A 22,065-nucleotide genomic window follows, 5' to 3' on the forward strand; every position below is an offset into this window, starting at 1 on the left:
CATAATGAGCTAACTCAAAAAAAACTTAATGTACTAGATTGCTTTCAGACAATCCCACGTTAAGAATCTGTAATATATTGCCAATGAGTAAAACAGCAAACAAAAAGAAAGCATACAACATTTTAAGTATATAAATCTTACATACAACATAAATCTGCGTCATAAATTAATTCAGCATTTTATAAAAGTGCAAAGTAACACAACATAGCCCACAATACCAAATAAGAAGTATGAGGTAAAACTGCATCGAATGTTCGTCATCTTGTCTTGTGGGCTTTTTTTCCCAATAAAGTATCAACGCATGCTTGAAACTTATGTTCGTTACGTGCAATGTACTCGTGTGCATCTTCAACTAACAAGTCCAATTTATCAGGGTGATAGTCGTCCAACAACAGTGGCTCTATGGAAACCATATAATTCAAAAAATACAAAAAGTAACATACATGGTAACGAACTCGTACGATGGCACTGTCGTTTTCAAGCCATGCGAGGGTAAAGTAAGTTACATTCATTCACATTAATTAGAGAAGTGTCAGACAATGGTTGGTGTCTGTTTTTAACCCAGAGGTTATGGGTTCTTAGCTCGACACTGTTACCAAATAATAATACACTATTAAAAATAATAATAAAACACCCACAAAGTGACATATGGGTATCTCGTATGCCAGCATGAGGTGTATGAAACAGAGCACCTGTGTTACAATGACTTTATCCAAACACATGTGACAACTATTATTAAGTTATCAAACAAAGGTCTTACAACTTCCTTAAACAAAGGTCTTACAGGTTACCTTACCTCTCATAAATGGATTGAATCGAAAATAAGTATGAGGGGGAAGCAGGTCGTACATCACGGTGTGGACCTCTGTTATAGATTTATTACTGATAAATATAGACCATGTTAACTGTGTGATCATAAACAGGCCAACAGACAATCACAGCTGTAGTGAAATTTCAAATTAATGTTTTAATAGATAAAAATTGCAACTTGACAGTGACTTTTTTGATTAGCATGGGAAGAACAGAGTGATAACTAAATGGTAATTATGAATGTGGCAGTGATAACTAAAAGCCCATCCCATTATTATAAAAAAAGACAGACGAAGATATACCTTATCAAAGCATACATGTAGTGATCAGTATGTTAAGTACCTGATACACTAGTTGCACTGTCCACCACTTTAAGCAACTTATCTTTCAGACTAAGAAAATGATCACCAGTTGGTCCAACTGTTGGTTCATATCTCCCGGTACCAACTGACACCACACATTGTATGGGGGAATGTGGCCACAACAAACTACATTCATTCAATGCAACTCCAGTTGGGTTGTTTGTTAATAACCCTCCGTCCTGTAATATGAATATGAGGGTCATATAGAAGATATAATTGTATTATCTCAGTAGTGTAAGAGATAAACCATGCAGCTGCGGGTAAATTTTGTAAGTATAAGTAATACAAAACAACTTTACATTATGCAAGCTGAACAAAACAGGCTAAACTTTATTTGTGGGTTACAATTGTATGAACTACATTTAACAGAACAGCTTGAAAGAGGATTACCGTTTCTAAGTATGGTACAAATTGAACCAGCCTTAGATAATATTAGATAATATACAAAGTACTAAAGTTAACCTGGTGAATGTTTGGACCTTTCTTAAACTCTTCAAAATAGCCGGGAGCTGCAGAAGAAGCTCGTACAGCTTCCCACACTTTACCTCTGCATGTACCTGGCCAATGTGTGTGTCGGGTGCCAGGAACAATGCTGGGAAAAAATTAAAATACTTGGTTATTGTTTAATACAATTCTACTTCATGAAAAATAGGTATAGACGCTTAAAAAGTAGTTAATAAAAATGGTAATTGTTTAATAAAATATTTTTTTCTACATCATAAGAGTAGTTAATGTTTAATAAAAGCTTTGTTCTATATCACTAAAGATGGGTTTAGTTTTTAAAAGTGAAACATTCGAGTTGAAAATAGCATTTTACATATGAGCTGTCAACCTGTCATATTTGTAATAAAAGCTTATGTTATGGCTTTTGAAAGTTGTTTAATAATTAATACAAGAGTAAAACGTGAGAACCTGTAATTCCTCCACACATATGGTTTGAGAACCATTCTGTTGACCAGTGTGGATACAGCAGCACACTTTGGTGTATCTTCATAACCAGCAGTCTCAATAAGCACTGTACTACCTATATAAACAAAACAGGATGTTGTCTGTTACGTTTTCCTCAATAACAAAAGCTGCCATAGTAAAACACAAACACAAACATTGCTTTACACTAGTTAAGTGTACCTACCTAGCTTATATATTATTCTAAAAGAGTTTGGTTCTATTGCAAACTGGAAAGTAGGTAGTTTACTTAATATTACTAAACACATCCATTCAATGCTTACCCATTGTCTCTTTGAGAACTTTTTGATAGGTTTCTGTGTTGTAGAATGCATGTGATATAACAAGTTTGCCAGTTCCAACCAGTCTATTCTGGTCAAATACTTGTGAGCTGAATGATCTGTATAACAAATATTGTTTTGTAGCATACAGCTAACAAATGTTACAATAAAAACACAAAGCATATACAATATATTCATTAATGAATTGGTGGAGCAATGACAGTCGATGTAACGATTTTTCTATTTCATACACCTTGTGCCCACTTACAGATTACCACGTATGTAACTTTGTGGGTGATTGTTTTAGATTACTATTTCCTAACTACTTGGAGACCATATTTTCCTTTTACTAACCTGTACATAGGACCCAGTGAGTCAATTGGTACTTTTTTCAGGCCCAACAGGAAGCCAAGTATAGCACCAGTGCTTACACCGCATATATAATCAAACATCTCATGTATTGGTTGACCACTCAACTCAACTAAGCGACGGAATATCTCAACTGACAAAACACCTCTGAAAACAAAAAAGTAGTAAACAAATCGCTTCACAGTAAATTGAATTTAGGCATAATGTTAGCCCGGTAACATTATATAAACTAAAAAAATATGAAAACACTAACACAATTTCAATTTTAATTATACATAGAGTAGGGTGGGGTAAGATGGGAAACCATTTTATTTATTCTATTTTCTTATTTTTCTTGCTGTTTAAAACTTGATCAGAATATTTAAATTTTTGAGTATTATGTGCTAAAGGTGTTCCATCTTATATATATATATATATACATGTTTATATTTACCTACAACCACCACCGTCTATGGTTAGAATACGAATTCCTTTTCTTTTGGGAGGATCCACCGCACCCAACATTGCCAATGTTACTCTTAACACCGGTATCAAGTCTTTGTCATAAGTGGTTCTGTATATGTGCATGATCTCTCGGATTGCATTTTCCTGTTAAATATTAAAATAAAGTGTTTAACATATAACAGTTGGTTCCTTAGGTTTAATTTGAACGAACAAATGTAAAAAAAGTATTGTTATACCATTGTTTTTATACCAGAGAAGCCAATTTATATATCACACTGTGTCCCATAGTAAGAGAAGCAGAATTACACATTCGTTGGAATTGTAAACTAGGCATGAAACTATTAAATTTACAACTTCTAATATAAAACGCTCGTCTTTGCCCTGCCATGAAGGATAAATAAGTTACATTCATTCATATTGACCATTTTTTCTGTTTACATCACCTTCACAGCTGTAATCCTTGTGTCAGGAAATCGCATCAGATGATCTTTTAGTTCTTCCACACGCTGGGATAACGTGAGCATGCTGTTGGTGTCTTTTATGCATTGAATAAGATATCTGGTGCGATTGTTGATACTAACTCGCTGTCCTAGCTGATTTCTATCCGCCTGTTTAAAATAACAACATACAAATTATATTACACTAAAATTGGTATATTAAAACTAAGTGAAAAGTATTTATGACACTTACTTGAATATTAGATGTTTTCTTTTGAGCTTCCTTGTCTTGGGCTACAGCACTTGTGGCGGAACTAGAAAAAACATAAGGAACGTACTGATACAAGCTGTCTAGTAAGGAAAGTGGAGTTTCCTCTTTTGGGATTGTTTCATTTTTAATCTTATTTGCACTGCTGTGTACAACAGCAGAACCTTCCAATTCACCTTGACCCTTTTTTTGATTCGCTTTTTTTTCATCAGCACGTTCAAAAAGATTTGCCCGAGATAACAGACTGATAAAACTGTTCATTGGCGCTTCAACCATACTTTTCAAAGAACTAAGTATCGTGTTTTCAAATGCTTGCTCTGCTTCTTGTTGCTTTTTAACTGATGAAATAAGATGGTCATATTGTGAATGTTTCACTATGGGATTCTCTACATCACTTTCTTTTTGAGATAAAGTTTCAGTCTCTTCTTCGTCATTTAGGTTTTCTGGTAACTTAGATTTATCATCTTTTAAATCATTTTCAGAGGGCAGAGACATGTTGCTTGAAAAGCTATATTGAGGCAAAACAATATTCTGCTTTGTAGGGGCAGTAGAAAATGATTGATTAGAGCTACGCCCTGTATGATTACCAAGAGTGTGTGAGGCGTAGTTCATTACATAATCCTCATGGATGGTCTTGTGGTTGGCAGTATCTGGCTTCTCATATAGTGCAGATATTGCCTTATTTGTTTGTGTATTTGTGTTGTTAAACAAAGAGTCCCAGGGCCGCTTGTAACTTATAAACCTGGTTGGAATAGCCGACACCGAATTGAGGCATTGATGGCATTTTGTGCGCATTGCTACATACGCCGACTTGGCAGAATTAGATAACAGTTGTGGTGAATAGCAAAGACATGCCGTATTTCCATACCTTGCAGCTCCAGCATAATTTGGCGGGTTAACCGCAGTGTTTTGCTTAGTACCAGTAGTATATAACGTACAGGATGACGATTTTTTCCAGCTGTTTGAAACACTTCGGCTCTGATGTATCGATACACACAGCATATTAAAACAGTAAGCGCCTGGGTGCAGGCAGTGTAGTGTGTTAATAACCTATTACATAATCAAACATAAGACAATAAACCACTGTAAAACATAAATAATAAGTTAATACCATGATTAAGGGCCTATAAACTATATAGTTACAATACATTCGTAGGACTACCTTTACAAATGGTCTTAAATGAAATACATTTTTCTACAAACACTATTCTGTCAAATACATACTTTATTATAATCTTAAAATAATTTTACACCGATGAACTTTTACTATATGGGAAACTTGACTTTTCAGGCAACAGGTAATTGAACCGCGGAATCCGACAATTTCATTGGCTGGCTTTGCTCTTGTGATGATCACGTGAGGGGGGTGTGGGTGTTTGTAAACATTACTCATTGGCGTTACGTAACTACGGATCAATATATATTTGTACATATTTCAACTTTTCAAGTACAGTCTATATTAATTTATCTACCACAAGTTTAAAAGCTCGTTTGTTATTTTTTCTATTCAAAGTGTATATGATGATCATGATATATTGGAATACTTTATTGTGTCTTTTGTAACTTTGTGATGTGTCGTTGCAGTAGTGTCATATTTATTTATTTGGCGTTATTTCTTTGTTACAATAACTTGTTTGTCATTCCTAAATACCCAATAAATTTAGAAATATGATATTTCTATTTTAAATTATCCGTACGTTAACAGTTTGGGGGATTTTTTCCAAAATCACATTTTGTTAAAACAGACGCAAGTTATTATGTAAAAGATTCTGTTATCTAATTAGTCAGTTTAATTTATAAAAATTATAAAAAGATGAGCGATCAGAAAGACGGTCTAAAATTTCCTGACATAGCTCCGATTGATCACCCAAGGCATTGTCAACAGTATACTAACGGTGAGCGAATTCTCAGCAAAATCGACACAAGGGAAATTTTACAATTCTTTATCAATCAAGAAATGTGCTTAATTATTGGATTCTTGGTGTAAATCAAATTTACCAATAATAAAACAAACAATGATTTACTTAAACGCAATTTGTTCATTAAAATACAAATCGAAACAAAAGTATAATAAAATTTAGACTATTACCAGAAAAACCATTTACTTAATTATTACGTTATGGCTGTTAGCAAAATGTTATTTTGTTAAAACTTTTAATATAAGCGTTAATGCAGTTTTAACTCGAGATGAAGACGACCCCATTCAAGTTGAAGAAATCGACGGTTTACAAATCGATCTCGAAACTTTGCTTGCTGCTGCCACCCGCAGGATGAGATTGCTCCAAGCCGAGATTCTTGTTTTGTCTGATATGAATGACAACAAAAAGGATAAAAAAATTCATAAATTGGTAATGTAGGCTAATAGCAATATTCGTTTTTTGCCGGTTTTTTTATCATTGTCATTTTATGCATCATGTTATAAAACCAAGTAGTCATTAATGCCACTTTAAACTCCACTAAATCTACATATATATTTCTGCAGCAAATTAAAAAAAAACCTTCAATACACAAAAGTAAAACTTCCTAATCTTCAATCCTAATGTTATTAGCTGGGTAAAGCAAAATATTAGCATCTTTATTTTAAATCTAAGATTTTGCTTAATCCATTTAAATTGTACAACTTTGAATGTCGGTTTAAAACCAAAATACTAATTTTCACCATAAATATGTTCAATATAGAAAGATACTGATTTGAAACGTTCACGTCATTCTGAGGATAAACCAGCCAAGAAACTCAAGTCCTCAGACTCTCCTTCTCAATCAAGATACAACATCGTTCCCACTACACCTGGATCCAGTAGTAATACTGCTGGGGTGGTTAGAATCAAAGTTAAAGAGTTGCCGGTAAACAAAATGTTTTTTAGCCTTTATTTCATGTTTTTATTTTCTTAAATAAAAAATAATGTGTGTGCTGTTTATTCGAGATAATTTCATTTGAGAAATCAGTTAGGCTATATAGGCCTATACATTTTCTTTTGAATTAAAAACTTTTTTTTGCCATACCTATATAATTTTTTTTTTGCAAAACTAAAAAAAATTCGTAACATTATATAGGTCTTATAGCATGTGTTCCATTAATACAAGCATATATCAATTACAGCCAAAGGTATCTGAATACGAGTATGAATACGAAGAGCAACAGATGGTCCAACCACCCAGGGTCCCAATAAATGACACACCAAGTCGATTTTGGAAGTCAATTGAACCATATTGTTCACCAATCAACCATGAGTCTGTGAGATTGCTGGAGGAAATGATTAAACAAGATGATGACAACGATTACTACAATGTATGTATGAAATTGTCTAAGGTTTATGATTGGTTTGTTGTCCTGTGCCGAGGCTCAGTGGTTTAGGTATCGTAACTGTACTGGGTTTAATGCTTGGCGCTGTTCTTGCGCATAGAAAATAGAATATATAATTAATTTTACTATAGGAGTTGACTGTTTCACATCATTTAGACCAGGGACGGGCAACTTACAGCCCGCGGGCCAAATCCGGCCCGCGACGCGATTTTGAGCGTTATTTCAAATGTAATAAAACTGAAGACATGTTTTGAATAAATTATTTTCCCTATGAGATGCTATGCTATCCTTGCTGTCAGTAAGTTTTTAAATCGAGGCATTACTTACAAACATTCTGTTTGGCTTACGTAACAAACATTCTGTTTGGCTGGGGAAAACATCGTAAATATACAGCAGTGTTACTTCTGAGACATTGAGGTTCAAGACGTGTTTATTTTACGACGCATCTGCTTTATTCTTGCATATTACTCAGCGTGCTCCTACCATGTTTTTTTTTTCGGGATCTGCGATTAATGTATCGATTCGTGAATCCGGCCCGCCAATTATGTTATTTTCCCATATCAGGCCCACCGACTGGAGAAGTTGCCCGCCCCTGATTTAGACTATTGTAGTCACTTTTCTGGCCTACCTGGACAAGATACTGTAATGAATATTGTTTATATATGTATGGGTGATTCTGTATGATAAGGCATACAATGAACAAAGTATATTTATATTTGAAACCCAGGTACCTGCTTTGGGCACTCACTTTAGCCAGCGGTGGGCGATAGAGGACATGAAAGAGGAACAAAGTGAAGGAAACCGAGCAAACGTGAAAACTCATGAAAAACCAGAATCAAACGTTGAAGCTGTTCTAAAAAAAGCAAACCAGTTCATGTAAGAAGAAATACAGATATATAATACATTTATTTTTACTTTTGGCACAAAGAATTACCCAGATATGTGTAATAAGATTTTTTGTTTTACTTTGTTGCAAGTAGAATTGGTTGGATTTGTGTCATTTCAGGGAACAAAGTCATTCAGAGCCATTTGGATCACTTACTAAGAGATTAATATCAGCATTTGTTGATGAGAATATCATGGCACCTCCTGATCATGAATCAATGTTAGATTCAGGTACTTAAGTTGTTCGAATATACCTCTTGTAAATTATACCAGCATTATTGGTGTAACAACTGTTTGCATTCTTGGCCCATTTATTTGTAAAAAGGTATTTACTGATATGTTTTAACACGTTTTAACGATGTGTTCTTGCATTACCAGAAATATACCCTGCTATATACCTATACAGCATAGAATATAACACGTATTTTTGCTTTTTATTCCTTATGGATTTAGGCCAGATTTGGTCAATTACCTCATATTTTTGCTTAATTTTATTACTAATTACCAAAATCTTGTAGAAACTCAATAAAATATCTTTCAATCACTTCTCTGTTTACAGTACGATCATTAGACGCAACTGAAGGTGGAAATTATTCCAAACCAATGAAATCTCTCCCCCCAATACCACATGCTCATAAGTTAGAATCAAGAATCAGAATGGAGTTAATTGAGCAAGGTAAGTTTATTCATTTATTCTATGGTACGTTAGTATAGGTGCCACTAGCCTAATTCGGTTAATGCAAAATACCATGTACTATGCATTCGGAATCACCATTACTGAATGCACTGCTGTATGATTAGCTCAGTCAGCTGAATTAGGCATTCCTGCCTTATAAAACTAGGATTTATTAATTACAAAATAAACCCAAAGCATGTTTAGACATAGTTTATGCTAAAGAACAGGCTGTCATGTACTACATTTTTGTGATTTTTACATAGCTTAAAGTGGTAACTTACCCTCTTTTATCTTAGAGTCTTAGACTGCTTTTTCTATGTTTTAATTTAAAATGCTTATGTTTCTAAAACTCTCATACAAGATGGGCCACGCATATATTAACAACGAGATATTGTAAACATTTCTTGAATCCCTTCATATCAGGATTTAGATTTAAAGACTACTTTTCTTCTGTTTTTGAAATTTTTAAATTTACAAAACTCATAAAGATACTGACCATGCATTATCATACACTAGTTCTTTAACTTGCAAATAATATTAATAATGGGATTTTCTACATTGTTTGAATCCCTTGTCCCAGGAATACTTGAAGCTGATGCAGCAGATTCGAAGAAAGAAGATGAGATCCTCACTGAGCTGATGAGGTGTCAACATGAGTTAAAAGTTGTGAGCAATCGGAACAAAGATGTTCTTAACCAACTACTACTGGCTGCTAAGGAAGAATTAAAGAAACAGGAAATACAAAAGAAGATTGAATCTGCTAATACTGAAGTGAGGTTCATCTGTTGTATATAGATAAGGCAAAATGTTGTTTTAAACTTCACAGAGCTTTTTATATATATATATATTATTTGTGATTTTTCATGTGTAGCCAATATACAGTTAAAAAAACAGTTTTTTGTATGTAAAATGTGTGTTTTTATACGTTAAATCATATGAATGTTCATTAAGTGTTTATAAAAGTTATTCATATGATTTAATTCATAATTTTTACGTTTATACAGGTTATGGAACACTACAGAAGGGTAATGGCTGCTCGTCAAAAGAAGAGAAGTCTCTTAAAGAAAGAGAAAGACCTTGCATGGAAAGCTCTTCGTGATCGTGATGTGCTCATTAAACAACTTAATGAATGATTCATGAAATCTTTCCTATGAATATAAAATTATCATCACAATTCTATGTTGCTGCAGGACAGTGTTGGAAGTGAAGACTTTTCTCTGTGACTCAATGACTCAATCCCTTTTCAAAAATACTTTGTTTCTATTTAATTTCCTTGAAACTCCACCCATCATTTTACACACACTGCAATATCTTTTGCTTTATTTAGATATTGGACCATTTGCATTTAATTCAGTTTTATGTTACCATGTTGACAATTTTGATTCATCCTGTTATAGGTTTTATTTTATGTGGATTTAGACACACTCAGCAAATGCAAAAATATTGACTGAAACACAATATTTTGTCCAACTGTTCTTAAATTTTGAATTTCAAAACCTTTTTTTTCTCCAGATTTTATAGTTCATATAAATAATGAAACATTGTTTAATGTTGAACAAAGCATGGAGAGGCTTTACCAGAGTGGCGAACACATACCATAGCAATACATGTGTGTCTCAAATGAACACTTTACATAAAAACTGCCGACATTTCTCCACCGTTCTACCCCAACAAACTGGTAAAGATCCTTCACCCATCTTACACAAGGAGAAAAGGCAACTGATCACAGATCCTCTCCAACATCCAGATTTCTTTGGAATAAAGAACCTTGTCACCATGAAGAAGTTATTTTTTTCTCGAGTTTATTTTGGACACAAAAAAGGATCAAGAAACGAGTAAGTCAAATTTCCATATAAACGATCTCTTTGATAGCAGAAGTAAATGATATCCGGTAATTTATTATCTACATAGTCAAACATTTATGTCGGCAGTAACAGCTATTTCAAAATGTTGAACATATGAAGTAAAACCTAAGACGCATATAAAGGTATGCAGATTAAGGTTACATACATTTAAAATTAGTCTAAATGAGATATGGCAATATTTTTCTTACATAGCCAGACTTATAAGTAGCAACAATTCAAAATGTTAGGTTAGCAACAGCTAATTCAAAATGTTAGGCCATTAAAAAGTTAACTTAAAGTGTGGGTGCTTTTACAAAAGTGTACGCATACATGACTATTTTTCAGTATATTTATTTTAGTATCGTGTGTAATATTTGATCTGTACCAGGCACATGCAACCATACCTGTACGGAAATCGTCTTGGAGTTGATATATTTGACCTCGACCAAACTTTAGAGCACATGCACAGAGCGCTTAACTTCGTAGCACACATCGCGTATTTAAAGGGAATTATTCTGTTCATTATGAGGTCACAACAACATGGTCACGCTGTTGAACTGGCTGCAAAAGCCTGTGGTGAATACGCGCATACAAGGGAATGGCAACAAGGTCTTTTACTTAATATGGGCCAAAAGGTAGGGCTGTAGTATTCACTGTATTCATATACGTTGTCGTAATCACATACAATGTGTACACCCACAAAGTAAAATAAAGAGGAAACTCGTAAGCTGGCAAGAGGTGTGTGAAACAGAACACTCGTGTTTTGGACTGTTGTTTTTTGGCCGCGCGAGGATAAAGCAAGTTACAAGTTACATTTATTCATTCATTCACAGCATCGGTCGGTAAGGTTGCCCGATATCTGCATTTTTCTTTCTTTGCAAGACGTAATGAACCAAGAGCACCCGGCAGTTGCTGAATGCGGAAAACTGAAAATAGCGACAGTTGGTATTGTAGATAGTAACGTTAACCCTACCATGATAACTTACCCTGTTCCTGGAAACGACGACAGCCCAGAGTCCGTAGGATTATATCTGCAGTAAGTATAGCAATCCAGTTTGTTATATGAACATCAGTAACACAATTATTGTAGGCTATTTCAACTGGCTATACAAAGTGGAAAACAAAAGCGAATCGAAGCAGACCAGCAGAAGCAAGATGTTTCTCAGTTAAAATAAAATTGATTACAGCCGTTTACTTGGCTTTGCGTTTCCTTTTCGCAAAACCTTCTCCGAAGTGCGGCAGTCACGTTCATAAAATAGGCTTCAGATGGTGCCTTGTCAAGGTCAAATATTTAATGAACGAATATAACTCTTTACGCTCGCATAACAGAGCAAATAACCACCGTTGTAACAACACGTGTGTTTTTACATGCACCTCCAGCCCGTTTACGAGTTACTACATGCGTAACGTTGTTGGTAATTGGGTTTTGTATTTTGCATTTTCCGTAGAACTATATCTACAGTAAGTATAGCAGTTCACTTTGTAATATAGTGGAATGGAAGAAGACGGGACACTTTTAGCACATAGTATCCACATATCCTGACCGGGTTTTAAACGGTCTATGGGAGTCTTGAGAATACGGATAAATTAACATTTAGCCAACCCAAAAAGGAACCACTGGGTTCCAGCAACCGTGTCTTAGAAAATGTATATGCCCACAACTGCAGTGAGGTGCCTAGGAGTCCGTAACCATGTGCACCAAGACGCAGGACAACATTAGAACATCTTTCTTTACACGCAACGAAAAAAATATGCAAGTTATTTTATTTTTCAGTAGTTTTTTTTTATTTTCGAGAAGAGTTCAGTTCTGCGACATAGCTAGTAAGAGTTTTTATCCCGACTTGGTGTAGATAAACTTTGCGATAACTTTTCCATGGTCCAAGTCGACGTACTGTAAAGTATCAAAAAGTTAAATCGCTGACAAAAATTGCTGTAGCTGCATACGATACTAATATGATTCGTATACTATAGCTGTACACCCAGCAAGAGTGTTTTCTATTACTTTTAATTGTTAAAATATCCGTAAAAGTCCAAATTCTACTCCGATTAGTTTTTACACTCCTAAATATGTACAGTGTGGTTTGTAAGTGCTTCGTCACATTCTGTAATTATTAATTTTCGCACCTAGTAAAGTATTAAATTACACCCAGTGCCATGTAATCTCTATTACCAATATACACGCTCATAAATCAGCAACTGAAGTGGAAATTTCCTATACTAAACAAACACTACGTTAGACTTGCTTCAATAAAACTACTCACGTCCGTGAACTCGGTTGGACTCGTCAGTTGTCTGTAGCCGGAATAATGAATTCCTTTGTGTTCATATTGTGCCGTGATTTTGTTTGTACCATCATATACTGGTACCGCCTGATGTTAAACGTACAATTGAAATTAAATTTGAAATTAATTTTACCGATTTTTTTCTGGGTCAGTGTAGGTTCAAGGTGCCCGAACTAATGCACCGGTTTTGGCGTATGTAGTTTCCTTTTTTATTTTGTCGTATATAGGTTTCTTCGTTCGTAATTCGTTAAGTCGTCAATTAATAATGATTTCGACAAACCTACGTTTCACTCAATAAATTAACACCACAGACCAGAACACCTATACACCAGCACGTCTTTAAAAATTAAGTCACGAAAAACTTTTTCCTCACCTTCACAGAACCACCAGTTAAAAGTTTGAATTCCGATTCTTTGCCAACTTCCATTTCAGTATTCGACACAATTGTTCCAAGTGTCATCTTTTCGACAAACTTGTCTCCGTCTTGTTTAATTTCGATCACAACTTTGGCGTCTTTAATTGCATCGATCTTCTCTTGTGGAAAGCCTGAAAAACAAAAAACAATATATTGTTTTTGCATTTTTGCTCTTATGTTTTTAGTGTAAAATAGAAAATGTTGGGGTAAGATGGGACATGTTTTCATTCTCTTTTGTTATCTCATTTGGTAAACTATATGCTCAGATAACTACTTTCGCTCACCAATATGCTGTAGGACGGCCAATCCATTTTCAACTGATTTTCGTGTCCAGGTTCCTGTGAAAGCCATTGCTCTGGTTCAAGTGTTCTGTATAAGAGTAAACCTAACGCTGCAGGTTCGCACTATTTAACCTACGTTGATTAGGAAAAAATCGCAGTAGGTTATAAATTAACTACACGCTTTAATTGCTCAGCTTTGGTTGTAGATCGTACGTGCCTGGTATAATCGAACCTTGGACAAGCGTGTTTTCGCATTATGTAATCTGTGTTTATTTTACTTAAGATTTTGTAACCATATTCGGTTAAGCTTGTCTATTCAATGATTTTTATGGGCTTTGGTTCTATATCTTTAGTCTTATTTGTAAGAACTTATCTACACTGTCAAAAATAATCTCACCACACAGAAAACAAATTGTAGCTTTTGCTCTGTTTTTAGTTTTGTTCCAACTCCTAGACTCAAGTGCGCTTTTAATTTGAAATTGTTGCTCAGACCACGCAACCACAGCCGTTGACTCCTCACCGTTTTCTGCACCGAACACCCGATTACCAGTCACGTTCATATACATAAAACAGATCTTCAAAAAAGCGGGAATGATTCTTTTCGATTTTCTAGTTTTAGCTTTGTGCAAACTCACGGTCTAGTCATCTTCCATGCTTTTATTTGGTTTGTGCATTTGTTTAATATGTTTACCCAGCTTACGTCATGCTTTGAAATTTTTCGATTCCATTCAATACTTTTCCATATGGGCGTTTTTGTTCATTTATTATGCCTAACGGAAACTAATATTGACATTTTTAATGTATATATTTGTTTTGGGTATAGAAAAGCATTGATATACTGTTTAAACATACTTGGTATATTAGATTGAAAGTCAGATTTTTAGGGTAAGCTGCTTATCTGCTTCATCCACGTAATAAAATAAGATGTTACAACTCTTTAACAAAATATTTTTCTTCTGTTTTATTGGCTAATATTCACATGACGAAGCTACCATTATAAACGTAAATGTAAACGTACATTCAAATAGAGCAATACACTTTACATCATGACTTCCAGATTCATGCTTGCTTAGTAAAGAAATATCTGGTGATGCATTTTCCGTGGTCTAGATCCATATGCTGCAACCAAATCTTGTTTTAAACAATTTTTATAACATAGCATAATTATTTAAAAATATCGATGAATTACAACAGAAAAAACGTATCAGTTTAAATTTATTGAAGGAATGGTGTATAATACGCCTCGTGTCATATAGTCATGAACAGTTCAACGCGTTATTGAGTGGCCTTAAAATGTTAGTCTGAATGCAAAAATATTTACGTGTATTTCTGTTAAACAGCATGTAGGTTGCTGTATTTAATAATTATCAAATGTGAATCAGCACTATAAACTGAAATGTGCTTTCTGATATATCTGGTAGACTACACTACTTACGTCCACGAATTCTGTTGGGCTTAACAGTTCACGATACCCGTAGTAATGGACACCTTTGTGGTCATATTCAGCTACGGTTTTGTTCGGACCATCGTACCTTGGAACTGTCTGTTAAATGTAACTTTTATTAGCGATACAATATAGAAACCATGTTATAGTAGGGTGGGAGAATACGGGACATAGTAGGGTGGGAGAAGAACAGCGGTCAATTGGAGTCGTGAGGATACGGTTTTATAACTTCTTAAATGTTCTGTGTTTACTACCAAATGAGACGAGAAAATAGAATAAAAGTTGTCCCGTCTTCCCCCACCCTACAAAATATAAAGCTAAAATAGTAAAGTCGATTTTAAATTATTCCCTATCACCTTAACTTCCCCGCCTGTTATAAGAGGTATGAGAGATTCTTTTCCAACATGAAAAAATACATCCATAACATTTGTGCCGACGGTAAACTTCTCAAAAAAATTATCACCGTCTTGTTTTAATTCAACGGTTACCGGAAGACTTGTCATCTCTTTGATTTGTTCCACTGGCATGCCTACATGTGTAAATGTAAATTTAGGTAAAAGGCGTTATTATACGACTACAAACTTTGTAACCGCAAAGGACATGTGAAATCATGTCGTGTAGCGTTGTATTACACAGCAGTTAAAGATCGCGTTTCGTAACTGAATGATATTTATAGATTTGCGCCTTGTTTCCATTGTCGGCGTGTGTCCTTGGGTATATACAAGGTACTTAACTTCAAACTAATGGGTTGTCCAAATAGCCAGTCAGGTTACCTTTAAACCAGCCCCACATGGTAACTCACATCAAGTAAGCACGAAGTGTAATTCCGCCAGAATAAAGAAGTAAACATGTATGTTACAGTGAAGCGGTTTTGCCAACGCCGTTTACTTTCGTGCATTTACAGATTCATTCAGATACCGTTTACCAGTTTCACGTGATGTAGTTAATATTAGGCTACACCATAAGTACATAAAGCATAAATATCCAACATATGGTATATGGTGAATATGCAGTTCGAACTCCTATAGCCGTATAGCCTACACTTTATATTGAACAGTCACCGCATAATAAATAAAACAATGTAATTTATTACCTACATATCTCAAAACACCATCTGCATTTTCCGCTGATGTTTGGACCCATGTTCCAGTAAACGCCATCGTTTCTAATAAATATCTGAGGTGTAAAGACTATAGACTACAAGTAGCACTATAAAACCCTATCCTCTAGTCTGTGTAGAACTATAGCCTTCAGTCTGAGCAAACAATCTTATATTGAAGCATCCAGTTTTGAATAACCATCGTTTAAAGTACTTAGAAGGTCTCCCAAGTCTGTTTACATATCTACCTAACACACAGCGATTAATTGTCTCTTATCTTAGCGATTAAATAGGGACGAAAGTACCGTAGTATACTGAAGTTACTTCAGTATACTATGTATGTACTATGTACCGTATCTTCGCGCGGTAGGACAAAATCGTTATAACACCGGTGTCCTATTTCATACCATATGCCTGTTTGAGTTACCACGACATTGGTTACTTTTAGCATGGCTGCTAGTGCTAATTCAGACAACCCATCAGTGGCCACTGGGTTGGAGCAATTTCTGTTAATTGTCTTTACCAAGAACACACACCCTGTAATGCCATGGCACCTGAAAATGTCTAATAAATGCTCTTTTATATTTGCCTAATATTTGGCTTCGTATATGCTCTCGAAAAACGAGCTACGGTAGCCTGCGACTCAAACCAATCTAGATAACTTGATATCTTAGTTTTTTGATTCAGAGAACAAATTTAATCGCTGATTTTATTGACGCTCAAAGAGATCGCTAATCGGTGAATGTGGTGAGTATATATTGCACGGGAACAAAGCTTGATGATACCCACAAATAAAAACACGAACACAAGATATCACGAAACGCCATGTGTGTGCTCAGTAACACTTCTGCAATGTGCTGAACGTAGAAAAACCTTGTGTAATTTAGAAAGGAACTAGGTCCATTAAATCATGTTCACCTGACGTGGCATAGACGGGCAAGTTACAATAATAAGCGATTTTTTAACAAAGGAATCTTTACCTTGCTAATTATACATAGCCAATATAAACGGAACAAACGACAAAATAAATAATAGAACTCAGTACAACGTATAAAACGGCAAGCTTTGATTTTTGGAGCAACTTAATGCTGTGTAAGCTTGTTGAAGGTTACTGGGTTATGGTGTATGGGTGCAAAGTCCTTTATGTGGTTGGCAAGCCCAGGCGATATCAGCTTTTACATTGGTTTGGAATTAAATCAAGACGGACGGAAAAATACAAGTGGGGGATAAATTGAGATTTAGTGTCAGTTTTACTTTAGTTATAAGTTACGTATTTAGTGTTGTTTTTATGTTGCTTAGAAAAAACTGTTGCTATGACAGAAAAGATTATAATTATCATATAAAGTAAACAACTGATTAAACATTTGAAAAATAGTCTTGAAAAGGTATACCCCTACTCGAATAGTGGTACACAACATAAAAAATGGCGTTGCACAACATAAAAAACAAAGGGATAATGTATTTACGCAACATTTTGATAAGAAGACAGCAAAAACAGTAAGGAATCAAAAAAAAGGTTCCTGTATCTGAGGATAGATAAAAAATCGTAAAATTTTAATGAAAATTGAAGATGATTTAGCAGTGGGCTTTAGACTTTGAAAAAAAATGTAATCTCATGCTCGAGTTAACTACAAGTGGTATACTGGTACACTGACACTGGCAAGAGTTGAAAATAAAGGTGGTAGAGATTGTGTAGTCACTGTACTGTCAGTACGCAATATCTTTCAACCACAGTGAACACTGGGAAACATTCGAAACAACGTAAAGAAAATGGTCTACCTTTGATTAATTGGTGACAAAAATTGAAGCAACAGTTTGTCTTTCATGTATCTATGGCAGGTTTGGACTTAGGCCCATATCTGTAAAGGAAAGACTCGGTTTTAAATTTTAATCAATATGAAAGAATCAATGAATGAGGATAAGGGAGATTACAATCTTTAATATTACATAAGGATTAACTGAATGGCAAGCAATCAGGGAGGTAGTGAATTACAATTTAGAGACACGTTTCTTTAAAAACTGAAAAAAAATTAAGAAAAAAATTCTATTTTTTTCATACGCCAATATACATGTGTATTAATCTACCTGTGTAAAGTCTACGAAATAATCATTGCACTGACAAAGCCATTTATTCGAAATATATATCTCTTATATCAATTGGTTGGACAAGAATTGTTCAATTCTATGACCACCAGATCAGGGTCAGATTGGTGGAGTTTATTACAGATATACATGTGTGCTTTTGTTTTAAAGCTAATTTTATGTAAAACATGTTAAAAAGTGATTCTTACTCTTAAAGTTGTATCCCAACTTCCAGTACAGAAGCTTGTGCCATCAGGAGACATCTTTAAGCAGCTGATACGATTTTCGTGGCCGAACAACGCTGTCAGCTTCTCCCCGGTAATCGTGTCCCACACATGCACGAGGTAGTCATTGTAACCACCAAGTACAATCCGACCTGAAATATACTCAATGTTTTTTTCTCCTTTAATTTTTTCTTATTTAATAGAAAAAAAAATACTCATGGTCATTGTAAATAAAAGATACTCATTGTAAAAAATCGTTTAACGTTCTCTGTTAAAGGTTTGCCTATGTTGAGACAATGGGCCAACTGTAGCCTAAATCTGTTCCCAAGGCGCATTGGCTTTAAGACCCCTCCCACAAAGAAAAAAATAAAATAACAAACACATGCAGCTGGTGATGTTGTCTTACCACTGACAGAGAAATCCACAGAATTTACTCCAAACAAGACATTTGGTCGTTCATAACAAGCTATCTCACGGTCGGCGCGCAAGTCATACATTTTAATCTGAAAAATAAATAAAATCAATTAAGATTTCCGCTTAAAAGCTGTTTTAATCCAAATTCGCAACAAATTTTGAAGATAACTATATCGATGTTGTTATGCAGAAACAAATGTAATAATCGAATAGCTACTAAGCAGATGAAACCTCATGTGAATGATATGTATAAAACTGCTTATTGTTTAAACATTTACGCATCAAGTCTTTACTTGTTACTTTGTAAATTTTATTAGAGTTTTATGGTTACTGAAAACATGTAAAATTTGGTTGAGAACATACTTTATTTATATAGGCTATATAAGAAAAATTGAAACAATATTATTCATTTACCGTGCCGTCATCAGAACCTGTTGCAAAAGCTTCACCAGTAGGAAACCACCTGAAGATATATTAAAATAAGTTAGATTCATGAAACTATATATAGATGTACATAGCATACTTGACTGTGTTGATGTCAGAGTTATGTGTTTGAAAGGATTGAATACACTTTGCAGTTCTCATGTCCCATACACAAGCATTCTTGTCACAACCCTGCAACAATATCAAAATATTTATATATTTTTTCATTATAGTCCCAACCACAAAAGGGTTAAAAGACCTGCTTATGGTTACATATACAAAAAGTCTATTTTTTGAATACAATTTACAAATAACTATAGCAGAACCAATGACACATTACAAAACATATTTAGCTCTGTTTTTATAACATTATTTTCTTCCAATTAAATGTAAATTTGTTTATAAGCGTGTTTTAACAACTGTTGTTTTGTCGATATATATCCTGTCTTTTCAATTTTTAATATTTCTTGATAACCTAATTAAAAAGAAAAAAAAGTTAATATGATTATGGAAAAAAAAGAATAAGAAATTTGTTTTGTTTTTGTTGCAACCTACCCCTGATATAAACAAGTTCCCAGTCTCACATGGCGACAATGCTGCATCCATTACATCAGATTGATGACCGTGGAAACTCTGTAATAATTGTCCACTTTCCACATCCCATAACGCGCATGTGCTATCTCCTGAAGCTGTTAAGATCTGGGTTGGAAAAATAGAGATATCTCAACCTATTACTGAATAATTCATTTTTTACAATTAAAATTTCATATTTTGTGTAGAATGCATACACAACTATGCAGCACCCATGGCCTATTTGTTAAATGCAAGTGATGCGTTAGTAAAACAAATAAAATTTTGGCAATGTACCTGGTAATCTGAATGGGTAAAAGTGCATGCAGATATGTAACTTGTGTGCATAGCAACCACTTTTCTTTGTTGCATAATAGTTCCTGCCCCAGTGTCTGCAGGTCCAGATGACACTGGGTTTTGTTTGTTGCTTACTGACAGCGTTGATGAATTAGAAGAAGAATTTAATGGGAACACGGAACATTTGTTATCCAAGCCACTGTAAAAGAAAGTTGCTCTGCATTAAACTGCCTAAATCTTTTCTCTGCATTAAAAGGTTCAATTTTTGTTATCCCATTTTTGGTGTTTAGGCCTCTACCACAAGGAGAACAAAGTCTATATATATATAAAACTAGTCCAAGTATTTGCTTGTGCCAGTTTATCCAACCTTGAAGTATGTTTATCATTCCCAATCAGTTAATAATGCATGAGCTTACCCGCAAGCAATGGAGCCTCCAGAAGGAGCGTAAGCACAAGCATTGACCCATGTGGTTGGAAGGCTAATTGCTTGCTCCTGTTAGAAAACCAAGTTTAGTTAATCCAGTTAAGTATTGACCCGTAGGAAGTACAATTAAAACTTAATGAGGAAACTTGCCTTATTTGTAGTGAATCCATCCCAAACTAAGATTTTTCCATCCTGTAAGAAGTAAAATGTAACGTCAAAATAAACAGGAGTGATTTCATATTTAAACAATCTTTTATCAATAAAATAGCAATGCTAACTACTAAAACCTCAAATTGAAAATTACAATGCTTTTTTACGAGAAATTGGCTTGTCAGAATTTGCCCCCAAAAGGTCATTTTTTTAATGAGACAGTAACATATGCTTGTTTGTATTACCTGTGATGAACTGACAATTCTACGTTTATCAAGAGACCAATCCATGTCCAGTACTTTGCCAGTATGTCCTTTAAGTATACGACGGCATCTCACTTGAATGGATGGTGAACCTCCTGCCTTTTTCCCCATAACAAACACTGTTTTTGGAAGCAAACATTTAAAGTTTTAACTTTAGTTATAAATATTGCACCTAAAAACATGTTACAAATATCGTCTTAACTTTGTCCATTACTTTAAACCGTAAATGTGACATATGTATAACAAATGTACTTTAAAAAAGTAAACAAACAGTTGCCCGAAGTCTTTATTATAGGATATGAGTTAAACTAACAACAAATATAAACAGCAACTCACATTCGGCATCATTTAAATTCCTTCGATCTGCTTGCAACTTTTTGCGTAGCTGTTCCGCTTCTTTGCGAAGATTTTCTAGCGTGTCGTATCTGGTCGAATTCTTATCACTTGCCATAATATGCGCAGTTGGATTGACACGGCAGCTAACGCGATGTTATTATATTGCTATAAATAGTATATTAGTTTCCCTAAATTTGTACTAATGCCTAAGTTTTGCAGTTCACAACAATAACAAATCCTTGTCAATAAAAACAAACCAAACTTATCCGGGAAGTAGGAAACAGCAAGTCCAAATTAAAGTTTGCTGCAGATTTATATAATAAATAGGTACTTTAACATTTCGGTTTGCGTAACAGCAAATCACACCAAAATATTATGGGAAATAATTTATTTTGTGTGTTTTGTATGTATCGTTTACATAATAGCAGTATGTATCTGGAGATATGTATGAAATTTCATTTATTTTGCATATTTTTTTACAAATTTAGTCTGTTTAAAGGTTACAACAACTTAAACGTTAAAGTTAAAACCAGACTATAGATATCATATACATTTTCGCGTTTAAATCGGGGACCACTTGTATGTTATAAAGCTTTAGGAATAAACTTTATTATTAAACTAACACATTTTAAGTTATGTTTTTAACTAATAAAAAGCTTCAATTGATATGATTTGTTAAAGTTAAAAATCTGATTTTAACCTGTAAACATTTTTAAATTCCTGCAGATTTTAAAAC

The 22,065-nt window shown here is 34.4% G+C and overlaps 6 protein-coding genes across 8 annotated transcripts; 2 read left to right on the forward strand and 4 right to left on the reverse strand.

Annotated features, from left to right (window-relative positions):
* Positions 1 to 25: 25 nt before the first annotated feature.
* Positions 26 to 14,632, reverse strand: LOC100176338 (calcium-independent phospholipase A2-gamma-like). Its single transcript, XM_026839311.1, has 12 exons — positions 14,622 to 14,632; positions 11,849 to 11,851; positions 3,902 to 4,999; positions 3,655 to 3,819; positions 3,201 to 3,355; positions 2,753 to 2,914; positions 2,402 to 2,517; positions 2,085 to 2,196; positions 1,635 to 1,764; positions 1,153 to 1,351; positions 797 to 865; positions 26 to 400 (listed from the first exon to the last, which is right to left on the reverse strand). The coding sequence occupies exons 3-12, from the start codon at positions 4,916 to 4,918 to the stop codon at positions 258 to 260; spliced, it is 2,268 nt and encodes a 755-aa protein (XP_026695112.1). The 5' UTR covers positions 4,919 to 4,999; positions 11,849 to 11,851; positions 14,622 to 14,632; the 3' UTR covers positions 26 to 257.
* On the forward strand, positions 5,637 to 10,294 carry LOC100181025 (transcriptional adapter 3-like). The gene is made up of 9 exons (XM_002126781.4): positions 5,637 to 5,811; positions 6,092 to 6,264; positions 6,596 to 6,760; positions 7,017 to 7,205; positions 7,948 to 8,096; positions 8,227 to 8,336; positions 8,665 to 8,781; positions 9,362 to 9,552; positions 9,786 to 10,294. The coding sequence occupies exons 1-9, from the start codon at positions 5,730 to 5,732 to the stop codon at positions 9,912 to 9,914; spliced, it is 1,305 nt and encodes a 434-aa protein (XP_002126817.1). The 5' UTR covers positions 5,637 to 5,729; the 3' UTR covers positions 9,915 to 10,294.
* LOC100178663 (28S ribosomal protein S2, mitochondrial-like) lies at positions 10,294 to 11,897 on the forward strand. Its single transcript, XM_002126807.4, has 4 exons — positions 10,294 to 10,616; positions 11,014 to 11,260; positions 11,459 to 11,661; positions 11,716 to 11,897. Exons 1-4 carry the CDS (start codon positions 10,315 to 10,317, stop codon positions 11,798 to 11,800), a joined length of 837 nt encoding a protein of 278 aa, XP_002126843.1. The 5' UTR covers positions 10,294 to 10,314; the 3' UTR covers positions 11,801 to 11,897.
* LOC100183372 (fatty acid binding protein 1-A, liver-like) lies at positions 12,387 to 13,754 on the reverse strand. Its single transcript, XM_002126677.4, has 4 exons — positions 13,607 to 13,754; positions 13,281 to 13,453; positions 12,887 to 12,994; positions 12,387 to 12,516 (listed from the first exon to the last, which is right to left on the reverse strand). Exons 1-4 carry the CDS (start codon positions 13,671 to 13,673, stop codon positions 12,457 to 12,459), a joined length of 408 nt encoding a protein of 135 aa, XP_002126713.1. The 5' UTR covers positions 13,674 to 13,754; the 3' UTR covers positions 12,387 to 12,456.
* On the reverse strand, positions 14,540 to 16,679 carry LOC101241941 (fatty acid binding protein 1-A, liver-like). 2 transcript variants are annotated; one of them, XM_026839321.1, is made up of 4 exons: positions 16,145 to 16,679; positions 15,404 to 15,576; positions 15,039 to 15,146; positions 14,540 to 14,722 (listed from the first exon to the last, which is right to left on the reverse strand). In XM_026839321.1, exons 1-4 carry the CDS (start codon positions 16,188 to 16,190, stop codon positions 14,663 to 14,665), a joined length of 387 nt encoding a protein of 128 aa, XP_026695122.1. In that variant the 5' UTR covers positions 16,191 to 16,679; the 3' UTR covers positions 14,540 to 14,662. The 2 variants fall into 2 exon arrangements, with proteins under 2 accessions (XP_026695122.1, XP_004227359.1); XM_004227311.4 differs by having other exon boundaries at positions 16,141 to 16,677.
* Positions 16,680 to 16,841: 162 nt separating this feature from the next.
* Positions 16,842 to 21,624, reverse strand: LOC100185742 (guanine nucleotide-binding protein subunit beta-5). Of its 2 annotated transcripts, XM_002126500.5 has the most exons (11): positions 21,330 to 21,624; positions 20,976 to 21,112; positions 20,731 to 20,772; positions 20,573 to 20,649; positions 20,157 to 20,355; positions 19,845 to 19,988; positions 19,390 to 19,481; positions 19,281 to 19,329; positions 18,859 to 18,955; positions 18,438 to 18,604; positions 16,842 to 18,005 (listed from the first exon to the last, which is right to left on the reverse strand). In XM_002126500.5, exons 1-11 carry the CDS (start codon positions 21,442 to 21,444, stop codon positions 17,994 to 17,996), a joined length of 1,131 nt encoding a protein of 376 aa, XP_002126536.1. In that variant the 5' UTR covers positions 21,445 to 21,624; the 3' UTR covers positions 16,842 to 17,993. The 2 variants fall into 2 exon arrangements, 1 of the variants encoding a protein (XP_002126536.1); XR_001975246.2 differs by having other exon boundaries at positions 18,438 to 18,955.
* Positions 21,625 to 22,065: the final 441 nt, after the last annotated feature.

The sequence above is a fragment of the Ciona intestinalis genome, unplaced genomic scaffold (assembly GCF_000224145.3).
Source record: "Ciona intestinalis unplaced genomic scaffold, KH HT000184.2, whole genome shotgun sequence".
Classification (NCBI taxonomy): Eukaryota; Metazoa; Chordata; class Ascidiacea; order Phlebobranchia; family Cionidae; genus Ciona; species Ciona intestinalis.